At 28.5% G+C, this 14,203-nt stretch overlaps 1 protein-coding gene across 1 annotated transcript in view; it reads right to left on the bottom strand.

Annotated features, from left to right (window-relative positions):
• Window positions 1–5,950: 5,950 nt before the first annotated feature.
• Window positions 5,951–14,203, bottom strand: part of LOC129217177 (protein SSUH2 homolog) — a 70,333-nt gene continuing 62,080 nt past the window's right edge. The window contains exons 8-12 of the mRNA XM_054851440.1: window positions 13,071–13,168; window positions 11,881–11,973; window positions 10,317–10,422; window positions 6,788–6,892; window positions 5,951–6,100 (exon numbers count right to left, since the gene is read on the bottom strand). Of these exons, the coding sequence (XP_054707415.1) occupies window positions 5,951–6,100; window positions 6,788–6,892; window positions 10,317–10,422; window positions 11,881–11,973; window positions 13,071–13,168 (552 nt within the window). The remainder of the gene's footprint in view (window positions 6,101–6,787; window positions 6,893–10,316; window positions 10,423–11,880; window positions 11,974–13,070; window positions 13,169–14,203) is intronic.

Raw genomic sequence — 14,203 nt, 5'->3', positions numbered from 1 at the left:
TTTCTAAACAATTTGCTTCAATGCCCTAACTTAATTACGGCGAGAGTAATTTGCGTTTTTAGCTCGAACTTTTTTAGGCTTAGCTGAAATTTAGGCACTACTTTCTTCATTAAATCTATCAATAAAAAGTGAAGGAATTGTCCCACAGTTTTCTTTTTGACACCATTGAAAAAAGCGACATTTTTCACTCCAGATCTCTCTCGACCAATGGTCGAAAAAATTAGCTTCTATCTTCAAAGGAAAAAGTTACAAGCATTTTTAAATCAATTTCAAAATATGTCATTTTGATTCAAGTTGTCAACCATCTTTTCGGTTTCCATGGTTACGCTTTTTGAATCCACTGTTTATATCCTTATTTTGTATTTAATTTCTCAAACTTATTTTATTTCATGTTTCCATGGTTATGTTTTTAAAATCCATATCTCGCATTTTAATTTCTTAAAGGTATATTGATATTTGTCATAATTGTTTGGAATTCGCTTCACTCGCAAAAGGGCTGGGTTCCGGCAGCGTGGTCGCTTGGCGCGTTAGGCGCTGAGCAGTTCAGTCAAGGATAATTGTTTTAAGGCAACCGTTAATGTAAGTCATTGCTTTGGCGATTTGTTTTGAAAGAAAAGAAACTTGATTTGTTTTTATCCGAGTGAAATGTACGACATTTTCTTTTCTTTTTTTTCCTGACGACCATTTTTGAATGTTCCACGGGATGTTTTTTTTTCCGTTAGAGGTATCCATTATGATAGCGTCGTTGCTGGGCAAGTGTTGCGATAAACAATAGAGTTGCAGAATTATTTTTACATATGAAAGATATTATTTGATGTTTCTTTTTTTGTTTTTGTTTATTTGACGAAATATTTTAAATTGCAGTAAAAACCACTTCACTCGCTAAATAGAGTTTTAAAGCAACTGTAAATCTAATTTAGTGATTTGACAAAAAGTTTTAAATTCCAAAGAAACTTAAATAGTTTTTTTTTTTTTTTTGAAAAGGTGTGTATGCATTTTATACAAAGGAAAATGATCATTTCACATTAGAGGGGGAGGGGGCGTCAATTTTTTAAATTCAATGGACTTCCATTAAATATTTAGCATGGGCATTGCTGTGCGGGTACTGCTAGTATGTTATATACATAAAACAAATTTTAAAACTATAGGACAAAAATAAAATTATTATAATAGAAAATGACGAATAAGACTGAAATACATACATGCAAAAAGATTTCCACAATGCCAGGTTTAACTTTTGCCGGAAGTTGAACCTCATCCATTGATAGTGTAAAAAGATCTTTTTTTTAAACAAAATATTTTAAGACCTATAATCAATATTAAAGGTATTATGTTTTTAAGTTATATTGACAGACATGATGACCAAAACGTTAAGAATGGTTAAAAATAACCTTGCGTTTGATTAACTCAACATTTTCAGATTTTTGCATAGTTTAGTTAGTACAATTTCTTAAAACTTTCATAAACCATATCCTTGGTAAGCCTGGTATGAAATAAGAACCTTTTTTGGGAAGAAAAGAGCTTTTGTGCATTTTGTTGCGCTTGAACCAATTTGGATGCAGTTGGATTAAAATTTTCAAATGGGCATGACAAAACAATACGTACAATTTCTGAATGGAAGATACAATATGATGAGTTGAAAATAACCATCTCATCAATACAAATTTATTAATGCCTAAATGATAGATAGAACTGCATAATGAAAAAAAATGATCGAGTGTTATAGAAGCGGAGTAGACCGATTTCAAAATGCAGAAAAGCCATACTAGGCAGGTCAAAACTGCTAAAATGCATTATTTTAAGATAAAGTGGAAAAGTCTGCAGTCTCTGCAGTTATATCTTTAATATAAAAGAATATTGCAAAGTAATAAAAATAGAAATATACGTTTTGGCGCAAAAAATGCCAGGGAAAAAAAAGTTTTGTAACCGTTTGACAATATTTGGTACAGGAGTGTGACCCCCAAAATAATTACTAAGACGTTTGCAAACTACCGCTTTTAAGTCGCAGGCACTGTATTCAAAAAGCTTTTGGAACAGTTAAAAACAAAATTGTTTGTTGTGTTAAAGTGAAACTTAATTTGGGTTTTGAACCAAGAAAAATGCTAAAGAGACAAATTCATGACAAGTTTAATTGAAAACATACACTTGCATTATAAAAGAATATTACAGCAGAGGCTTTCTACATCAATATGTACTAGGTATAGTCCTTCAGGGTATCCTTGAAGATTACTTCACACCATTTCAAAATTTTTATATAGTATATTTGAAATGCACAAAGAGCAGAAATCTTATTTTATGACCTCGACAGCAGAATTCACTAAAACTTCTAGTTGTTTTTTCTCCCTAAGTGAAGTGAACTATAAAATAGGAAGTAGCGCAAAGTTATCGTGACTGGCTCAAAGATACCCCTTTACTTATGACTTAATATTATATATTACTTGATTGCAACCATCTTTTAAATTACAATTACAGTATAACTTCGATTTAATGATTTCCTCAATTTGATTATGCTTTGTTCGGATTTGGCTGCATTGAATGTCCATGCTCCCCGATTTACTATGCCCTTGATTTAACAGTAACTTGAAAATCTTTAAATCAGAGTTATACTATATCTCAATATTAATACAATCACAAAGACTGGCATTTTAAATCTTTTTAGAAATTTCAAAACTTGATAATTTTTAAACACAGATGAGCCAAATAACATCTCAAGACATTTGTTGCATATTGATTTAATACGTATTCATTACTTGAATCACACGCTCAAATGTCACTGCATTAATAAATATTTTTTTCGTGATATAGGGTTGGTTGGGAATTGATTTAGGACTCCCAAATAAATAAATAAAAATTGAAATATATATACAGCTTTTATACTTTTTTTATATTGATCATGGCACATTTCATCACAGTAAGTTGATTTTGTATATATTCGCTCTGCATGTAAGTTTTTTCCGGGCCAGAAAACTTATGCAAATAATTATTCTGAAAAGCATTTTTAGGAAGTGTGTTATTTTTCCTTTTTGTAAAATTTGTTTGTGTTTGAAATTATTATGTTTGCATGATGGTTGTTGTGCAGTAAATTGATTTAGATTATCTCATCACAATGCTTGAGTTTCATCATAATTGCATTGAGTGGAACCTGCAGCCAGTGGCAGAGACAAAGGGAGGATCATGAGGGTCCTGATCTCTCCCCACCTAAACCGTAGACAATTGTATCCGTCCACATTGTGTTCAAATAGTGTATAAATAAAATGTAAACGGTTTCAGTTGTATTTTCAATACATTAATTTTTTTAAGTGCATTTTTAAAATTTCTTCTTTTATTCCTTATGAAATTAATTTGAAACGTTTATGCCTAATGGAAGCCCTATTTCTGACTGATTTGGTGTGTTATTTATTAACACCCAAGCATTTTAAGAAATTTTTCTTGCCCAAAACCGTAGGTTAGTTCGGGGGGGGGGGGGGCATTCTTTAGCATGACCCCCCTGAAATAGTAGTCTGTATCCACCATGCCTGTAGCACAAATATAGTTTTTATTACAAAGATTATACATGTTGCTGCTAAAATATGTAAAATTATAGCAATAAATACTTGTTATAAGAGGTTATGCTTTCATGCAAATATATACAGTTTATAAAAAGCAATAGCTGTTCCAATTAACAACCTTTGGTTCAATAACAGCCTTAATGATATGATTATTCATAAAAGATTTAAATTGATTTGAAGGCACTTAACTATTTGGTTACAAATTTTGTTGATTTAAATCAGTGGTGTCCAATCTCTTTCTATCCGAGGCCACACCTCATATTAAAATGATTCTTGTGGGTCAAAACAGATACAGAATTTTAAAATATATAACATTTTCCTAATTAATATGGGAAAATATGAAAAAGGAAAGAAAATGAATAATTGTTGTTATCATTACTATGCTTCTTTCATTAAATGCATCTGTTTTCCACAAACCAAATTTCTGAATTTTTGGCTCTAAATTTGTAACATTGTCATTAATTATGCTTTTTGATTTGTAACATTAAAAAAAACAATGGGCTAGGAGTGTGCCATAGGTTGGCTCCACTGATTTAAGACGATAGTGCTTACCATGCAACATATTTAAAAATGTGAACTTGCGTTATTTTATTATTTTTTTTTTACTTCTTAATTCTAAACAACATAAAATGTGCTTTCTTACAGTTGGCAATCCTGCATGGAATAAACTTGGCACGTTTCCAAAAAATATTTTTAAAAAATGGAAAAACTTACAAAATTTAATGAAACAAATCAACCTTTTTTTCCCCTAACAGTTTAGAAAAATACTATGTTATGATTATATTAGCGATACAATATATATTCTTATTCAAACTCCAAGTGTGACATAAAAATGCATTGTAGAAGTTTATATAAATGCGTAATGAAATGCAGAATTTGGCAATATGCAGATTTTTACCTCTGAATTTGCAGACAAGAAGAATTAAAATAATTAAATAAAAATGTATATTCTAATGTAAACTAGTTTAAGCACTACAATAAAAATATGTACACATTTCCTTCAGAACTAAAATGTTTTTTTTTTCTGAGAATAAAAATCATGTTAGTGTAAGAAAATAAAAATCATATAATAATTGCTGTGATCACAAAATAAAAATTTCATAATTATTTCAAAAAACAAAAACATTTTTCTTTTATTTCAGTGTTGCAGAGTGCAGGTTTTAAGATAGCGGGTATATTTATGTGTTTAATAATATAAAATTATTGAATTTTATAGTTTTAATTTGAAACTTTTTATATTTTTCAAAAATATTCATCAGTATATATACTGGCGTCCCTCTTATCTGCAACCTTATTATTTGCAATCGCCAATAATTTGACCTGATTGTAATAATTTGGTACAAAAAATTAAATTTTATTTAAAATGTAGATTTTATGATTAAGTGACTTGATTTATTAAATGCTTTCATTTTTAGTGTTTTTCATTTCACATTTATTGACTCAAAGGAGCATCGTTCAGTTCCTTTCTTTTATTTATAATTTTATTTTCAAAACACAAAGCATGGCAAATACTCTATGTCTTAATTTATTACATTTCAACTGTTTATCTTATGGTTTCCAGGAATGAGCATTTTGCAATAATTCTTTTTTTTAACAAAATGGTATTACCTTTTTTTGTGTGTGTGTTCTCAATTCCCTATGAAAAATATTGATTTGATCAAAAGCATGTGCTGTATTAAAATTTAAGGTTAATAACTTTCAGAACACAGTAACTTGAAAAATTTTATACTGCATCTTATCTTCACCACAATTTAGTAAATGAAATTTCTTTTCTTGATTTCTTAGTCTTTTCTTTTACCTACATTTGCATGAAAAATTGGAATTACATCTTGAGTACTTTCATTCATCAGAGTTAATCATGACTTAAAGTATTAAAAATGATTTCTATAAAAAATAAATTTTCCCCATTTTTATGTAATCTAGTCAATTTGTGAAATAAGAGTTTGTTTATTAAATGAAGATTTAAACCTGAAAGCAGCCATTACATTGGATAATTTTGTAAAACTTCAAAGTCAAAATATTTACCCTCAGCAACAGTTATGATATAGTAAAGAGTATTTCATCAGTTAGTTTCGAAATCATTTTAAAGATTTTGTGTAGCCATTGCTTTTACATGTTCTGAAGCTTAATATATAAGTGCAGGGGAAAAAAGAACAAAAAATAAAAAGTATTAAACAAAGCTTTGAATGATCCTAATTTAATGTTTAAAAAGTCTGCACTCAGAGGATTGAACACTAACAAATTATGTCTCTTGGTCCATTAAATATGTAACTAAAATGGCAAGTATAAATGCTGACTAGTGAGGATAACATTTGAAAATTAAGTGGAAGAAGGAATACAACATAATCTTTATGAGATTCATATGCATCAGAAAACAGCATAAAGATAACAAATGAAATGATCTACAAAATAGTACAACAGCAACAACAGCATGTCTGTGGATAATCTGGAGCATATACTTTCTGTTCATAACCATAAACATGAAATAATCCATTATGATTTTTCCATTTGTAGTTGACTGCAGCCACTGGAACAATGGTTACCCGATGTCTCTAACAACACAAAATACAATGAACATCAAAATACCATTGAGCAAAATGACTATTTTTTTTTTTTTAAATAACTTCTGTACTTAAAAATAATATTTTAAACATAGGGAAAAATTAACTTTTAAAATCACTTCTGGAGGGGGGAGGGGGCAACATTACTTTTAAATGGATAAAAACGTTCAGTTACGTTTCTGCAATAATGATTAAATATTTAAATCAAATTAAAGTTATTTCAAATATATTTAAAATTACTTCTTTTGACGTTAGTTTTAAAATGTTTTATTAAATAAAAAAAAATTGTGGTAGAAACCAGAAAAAAAAGTAATTGGTGCTATATTGTAAATATTTCGTATTTCTTAAATTTTCAACAATAAAGATATGTTTCAAATTTAATTGATTAAAGTAATTGCCACTTGTCTTCAACTTGTATAATGTCTGGTATTTCAAACTAATTTTGATGTGTTTCTTAGAAGCCACATGTAATGTGTAATAATAAGGTTTGTAATTGTGCAGCAATCTTTTAGCATCTGCTTTCTGTTAATTATAATCCTTATTATTCACTAAATAGTATACAGTACAAAGCATATTGACCAAAATATTGAAGTTTTTTTCTTTGCACACGTAAAATTTCGTTTAACTTAACGCACTTCTCACATTTTAAATTAATTTTTAATCATATTAATATACTACCTGCTGTAATACTTTTTCAGATGTAAATGATGTTGCATGTTGTTGAATTAGTTGGGCTGAAGCCATACTAACTGTTGTGTCAGGAAAGTGGGTTAATGGCCAAAGCTAAAAAAGAAATGAAAAAAATTTTATAAATTCTACATAGTAAATGTAAACTGTTATGAAAATGTAAACACCTTAAGTGCTGATGCTAATTAGAATGGATGTAAACCACTGAATACTGATAGGATAGGGCCACTACCAATGATTATTTAATTACGATAGCGTTATAGTAGACGAGACATCTTGAAGCTTCTAATACTTATATAGTCATTCCATTTCAAATCAGGCAGGCAGGTATGAAAAGTGTCATATGACCATCACCGATTTTTTTGAAAAAAATACAGTAGTTACAACTAAGGGACATATGAAATATCCCAAAAGGATTTTGCAAGAAAAATTTTTTTTTCTTCAGTTACAGCCTATTAAAATTCTGCACAAAATCCGCCATTTTGGAAAAAACCGGCAAAACACTCCATTTCAAATGGACATTATTTCAAAAGTATTTAACCTATTTGAATAATTCTTTTTTCTAAAAATATATAAAGACCCATATATCCTATAGACATCGTTTTTGAAAGTTTAGTTAGGTTTTTTGATAAAGAAAAAAAATCGTTTTTGTCGCGAAAAAACTGCATTTTTACCGATTTTATGATTTTTTTTCTCCATGAAAAAAAAGTTTTTTTTACTAAACGGAGATGGCAGTCTAAAGCCCTTATATGATAATTTCGTAACATATTTTATTATAATCCTTGGATGCATACAGCCTCGGAAATAAAATTTGAAATTTTGAAAATTTTCAAAAATTAGCGATTTTTGAAGTTATTTTACTCAAAAAACCCATTTTTTAAAAATCTAAAAATTGGCTCACTTGAACCCCATATAATGCTTAACAAGTGGGTAGACACCGCATCCCGTATTTTTTCCCATAAAATGTTTTATGATTTTTTGAAAGTGACCTTATCGCCCATGGCATGCATGTAAAATAAAAATGTCTAATAATTTCAGTAACTAAAATTCTGGTTATATTAATGCCTAATAACTACAATAAAGGTGCCCTTTATCAGGAACAACTAAAATCTTACTAACTTTTAATAATATATCAGTAACAAACCGCTGTTGATGACCTAGTCAATTCGTCTTTTTGTAAGACTCTGTGTGTAGTCTTTAGATAGAAGAGCCTTTGGTGATTATATTAATGACTAATAGCTACGATAATGATGTACTTTATCAGTAACAGTAAAAATCTATATATATATTTTTTTTTATATAAATATTACTTTATTTTGTCTCCAAAGCTATGCATTCACCGTTACTTTCATATGCAGCAACGAATCATATTTTTCCTCTTTCAATTCTCTTTCTCTTCAACTCAATTACGCGAAAGGGGAAACCATCAAAGGGAAGAACAATACAATACATTTAAAACGATTAATTTTAATTTCGTGCTTTGGTTTGACATTGGCGAATGTTGTCACATAATTTTTGGATCCTACCTAGTAATGATTACTTTTATATGTAAGAATATGTATACTAAATTCATACCGCAAAACTCACTTGTAGTTTAAGAATTTAAAAAGCCCACTGTTTTATGAGAGAAATAATTAATTGAACATGGTTGTAAGTTGAGGTAACCAAACAGATCTCACCAAAGGTAGCTATTATAGCCAGGGATCCAATTTCTAACAAAAGAAGGTCAGGATCCCTATAGTCTTCAGAACTTCTTTTAATGCTTAAGTGGCCTGAATTCGGTCAAAAATACAAAAATTTGAATGAAACAAATAAGGAAGTATGGGATCTCAGCTCCCATAACAATTAGGCGCTGATCAGCAGAAAAATATATTCATATAACGAAGTACAAAAAGACGAATTGACTGGGTCATCAGAAGCGGCTTGATACTGCTACATTATTAAAAGTCAGTAAAATTTTATTTGTTGCTGATAAAGTGCACCATTATTGTAGCTATTAGGCATTAATTTCATCAGATTTTCAGTGACTGAAATTATTCGAAATTTTTATTTTACATGGGCGATAAGGTCACTTTCAAAAAATCATAAAACATTTTATGGGAAAAAATACCGGATGCGGTGTCTGTCCACTAGTTAAGTATTATATGGGGTTCAAATGAGCCAATTTTTAGATTTTTAAAAAATGGGTTTTTTGAGTTAAAATCACTTCAAAAATCGCTAATTTTTGAAAATTTTTAAAATTTTAAATTTTATTTCCGAGGCTGTATGCATCCAAGGATTATAATAAAATATGTTATGAAACTATCATATAAGGTCTTTAGACTGCCATCTCCGTTTAGTAAAAAAAACTTTTTTCATGGAGAAAAAAAATCATAAAATCGGTAAAAATGCAGTTTTTTCGCGACAAAAATGATTTTTTTTCTTTATCAAAAAACCCAACTAAACTTTTAAAAACGATGTCTGGAGGATATATGGGTCCTTATTTATTTTTAGAAAAAAGAATTATTCAAATAGGTTAAATACTTTTGAAATAATGTCCATTTGAAATGGAGTGTTTTGCCGGTTTTTTTCAAAATGGCGGATTTTGTGCAGAATTTTAATAGGCTATAACTGAAGAAAAAAAAATTTCTTGCAAAATCCTTTTGGGATATTTCATATGTCCCTTAGTTGTAACTACTGCAATTTTTTCAAAAAAATCGGTGATGGTCATGTGACAGACCCTGCCTGATCTGAAATGGAATGGCTCTATTGTAATACATGGGGAATATGATATGACAGCTCTGATTGCATGGTCAATTATTTTGATAGCTTATATTCAATCTAAAAAATTTACTATTACAATAAAAAACTTAATAAACAGAATTAAGGTAGTATATACTAAAATATCTTCCAACTTTTAAAAAAATTGAAAAGTCTACAAGATGCTAAAGGATTGAAGCCTTAAACACAGCATGCAATTTTTGGTGAAGCACGAACTGGATTTGGGCATTTTCTTTTTCATAAATGTGTTATTAATTATGACAATTTGGATAAGTATTTGTCTTAAAAAGTCAATTCATCCAATATACCAAAGTTGAAGTAGTTTTTCCAAAAAAAAAAAAAAAACTTTAATTGGCCTTCATTAAAATATTTCATGAGGCTGAGCTAAAATGAATGGATTATGCACAAGAAATGTAATATTATGTGCTATGTTAAGTTGTGAAAGTTTAACATGTGAGTGTGTAGAGTGGCTTTTTAAATAATGAATGGGAAGTAGTTGCATTCAAAATAAATTTGTAATCAGAATGTTCTTGAAAAGATAAGATCAATACTTTTATAGATTGAATCAATGAAGAAGGAAAGCTTGAATATTAATTACTACAACAATACGTTTAACTTCATCTTGTAAATAATATCTTATTAAAATTGTAATTAACCATTTATATATGTATATTTTTTATTTGATAATGCTACGAAACAATAAACAACTAAATTTAAAAAAAAAAGAATAACACAAAAAATATTGAAAGAAGAAACCTACAACAGGTTGCTGTTCTTCACATATGACTTCACCGGTTACACTTTTTATTCTGTCATCATTTAGGGCTGCCACTTTTTCCACAACATGATCATCCATGTGATTGGTCCTTTGAAATTTTAAACTCAAATCAGAATAATAATATAAGTACATATTGGCAAATTTTTTATACTATTATTATGCACTTGCTACCATCGGCAATCAGTTGGTTCTCCAGTTACATATTCATAACAATATGGCAACTATTGTTAAAATGTTTAACATTTAAATTTAAATATTCTACAAGCAGTAATTGGTAATTGCAACAAGAAATGATTTTGAAAATGCAATACTAAACAGCAAATAGGGATATATTGCCATCAGATATCATTTTTAATGGTTACCCAAAAAATATAAATTGATTAAAAGGGGTTTTTTATATCATATTAGTAAGGTTTTTTATATGTATTAGTTACATAATCAACTATTAATAAAGTAAGATAAATAAATACCTTTGTGCTGAACAGTAAAGTAAGAAAAACAACGTTTAAAAAAAAAAGCACAAATTTGCCAATTACAGCAGACACGTGTTTCAGCGTTACAGGGAACATCTTTTTCAATGAATTTTTTGCATTGAAAAAGGTATTCCCTGTAATGCTGAAACACGTGTCTGCTGTAATTGGCAAATTTGTGCTTTTTTTTTTAAACGTTGTTTTTCTTACTTTATTAACAAAGTGTTAGGCAGAAAGAGTTTAATAATGAAAAATATTTTTCTTTCCTTCAGAGATAAATAATTGAAAGTAAACTACAATGTAAACATTTAGCCACTAATATAACTTTTGCATAGCAACTATATGACTCAAAATAATTACTGTATTTTTGAGAGTAAGCGATGCAGCACTTTTGAGACAAAAAGTTCATAAATAGCCCATGAGGCGGATACATCGGGCACAGCACATACATTGTTTTAAAAACACTATTTATAATGTTTTTAAAAAACTACTAATGCATAACTACTTATGCTTTTCAAGAAAAATTAAAAGAATTGAGTAAAGTTTTCAAGAACTACAAAAAGAAGTTAAGGTAAGAATCTAACTAAACTGAAGCATAAAAAATAAAATAAAAAGTAAAAGCTTAAAAGTATCATTCTTAATTAGTATTAATTTATGTCCAATTATTACTGGGAATTATAGATTATAACTGGTAGCATTTTTCTATATTTTTTTATTTTGTAAATTAAAAAAAAAAAAAAATATTTTTCTGTGATAATTCTATTAAAATGAATTGGTGAAATGTGGCTTAGTTTTTAAGTAATTATCAATTGTTTATAAAATTTAGTTTACACTAGTTTAATACCTTGCTGATACTATTTTATTATTAGAGATGATATAAAATAATGTTTTCATGTATACAGTAACATATGATGTATATATATATATAAAAAAAAGCATTATTACTTTAACTCACTCCAATTCTTCAAAGATAAACACACAATTTTTTGAATCAAAAATCCAAGCAGTAAAAATAAACTGCAGCAATGAAAGTTTAAACAATGAAAATAAATAAATAAAATGTGAAGGTTTTTTACCATGTAACAGTAAGACGAATAAAGCACTTTATCTGACCTGTCCCAGAGCATCCTTTACAGCTTGCCATGCCATCTCCATTACATTTCCAACACCTGTGAATAGCAAAAATGTCGGAATTTCAAGCTATCAAAAACATTTAAAAAAGCATTTTTAGGAAATCTTTAATAACACGAAGCATGAAGTATAATTTTGAGAACAATTGTTATATTGCAATACTGAAAGAAAAAAAAACTGTATATACTGCACAAAAAAATTCTTTAAAGTTACTTTTACATATTTCTTTCACACTGAACATTTTTAATGAATCAAACAATGAGGGATATCAGAATAAAAACTGGGGGGGGGGATTAAAAGAAGGGGGGGGGCTCATATACCAATGAAGTTTTTAATATCTGTGCAAATAATATTGACAATACAAATGCTGAAACAACTAGAAATAAAAAGCTAATTATTTTACTCAATAATCTTGTAACAGCAGAGGGTAAGTAACCCAATTTTAGTAAATAAGTATTTTTCTCTTTGCTATATAAAATGAGATTTTGAAATCAGTTCAATTTTACTTAATAGTTATTTAATTCCTTCTCAGCATATATGATTGAATCTGTCCTCAGATACTAAGATCAATGTTTAAAAAAGAAAAACGTTTTAGAGAAATGAAAATTAACATGCAAAATTTTTAGTAAAGCAAAAATGAAATAATATTTATGGATATTTACTATTATACACAGCATAGCAACTTTAGTAAAGAAAACTTTTGTGTACATCTACGAATATTATTGCAAATTAATTCAGTAAGCAATTTAGGCCATAACAATTACAGAGGTGGTTTTACAAATAACTCCTCTTTTTATCTTTTGCAGATACAATAATGTTGATTCGAGTTCATTGGTTTAAAGCAAGAAATGAAAGCAAAAATTAATTGCTACTAAATATTTTTTGCTTGAAAATATGACTCTATTTTAAATGAAGAATATGAATCTCTGTTTATCAAGGGAAAAAACACTTAAGAGCCACTGATTAAAAAATAAATAAAAAAGAATTAACTAATTAGTAGAAATGTTAATTCAAAACTGATTAACAAAGAGAAAAAAAATTCATAATTTTTCTTCTTGCTTAAAACAAAATAATAATAATGCATACATTTCATAAATAGTGCAAATTTTATTTAATTTTTAGAACAAAGTCATACTTTCTTCGTCCAGTTCCATGGCAATGAACACATCTTCCATATTCACTTTCTAGAGCAGAAGGTTTATGTCCATCTCCATGACAGGAAAAACAGTATTCCTACAACAAATTGAAAACATTTTTAAATCAAAGTTATCCGAGAATCTAAAATGTTTTCCAAACTTACACTTATGACATTTGTCATCCAAGTAAGTTTGGACATTTTGATCAAATCATTAGTATATTTAATCCTTTGATCAAATGTTTAAACAAATTTTCAAGTTTAATCATGTGCTTGACTTTTAACCTGTATCAATTCAATAACTTTGAATAACACTGGTCAGTCTGTTTTTACTAAATTAACATTATCTTACTTGGGAAAAAAAAAACACTATAGTGCCATTCTATGATCTGACACCAAATTACCATCAATCTACTCTAGAAAAATGTTGATTTTTTTTCTCTAAAAATTGTCATGTTTCTATATTTTTTGTTTACTGTAGCTACAGAATACATAACGTTAAAAATTTAAATAAAAATTAAAATTTTGCTAATTTTAAAATATTAAGTACCTGCATTTTATCATCAATTTATTATTCTTCCTACACTCGATCAAAGTTTTTAAAACTAAGTTATTTTTCCTTCTAAATAAAATTTAATCTTCCTCAAGCTTTGAGGCTTCAAGAATGTTTAGATGCAAAGCTTCCCTGTTACACTACATCTACATAGGGTTCTGCTAAGGGGGATCTCTAGGGAGTGGAGTTTTGAGGGGCCTGTATGATTGTGAACCTGTTTCTCCTTACAATAATTCAGTTAAACCCAATTACAATGAATTTGAAAAAATCACAAACTTTATTCATTGCAACAGAATTTTGTTGTAATAAAATTCAGGCAATGCAATGACAAGTAAATAGGGTCAGAAGATTTATTTCGCTGAAATGGGTATTTCATTGTATTAGTATTCGTTGTAGTGGAATTTCAACTTAATATGATCAATAATAATAATTTCATTGAAAAATCTACGTCAATCTATTTTAATAAACTGGCTCATATTGGAATAGATGGGGGAAAACTGAAAATTATAGGTTAGAAATTGGCTTTCTGGGAGAAAACAAAGACTAGTAGTTAGGGGAAATTTCTCTCAATGGTCTGATG

Source organism: Uloborus diversus, chromosome 2 (genome assembly GCF_026930045.1).
Source record: "Uloborus diversus isolate 005 chromosome 2, Udiv.v.3.1, whole genome shotgun sequence".
Lineage (NCBI taxonomy): Eukaryota > Metazoa > Arthropoda > Arachnida > Araneae > Uloboridae > Uloborus > Uloborus diversus.
The sequence above is the reverse complement of the archived record's forward strand: the minus strand, read 5'-3'. Positions and strand labels throughout refer to the sequence as shown.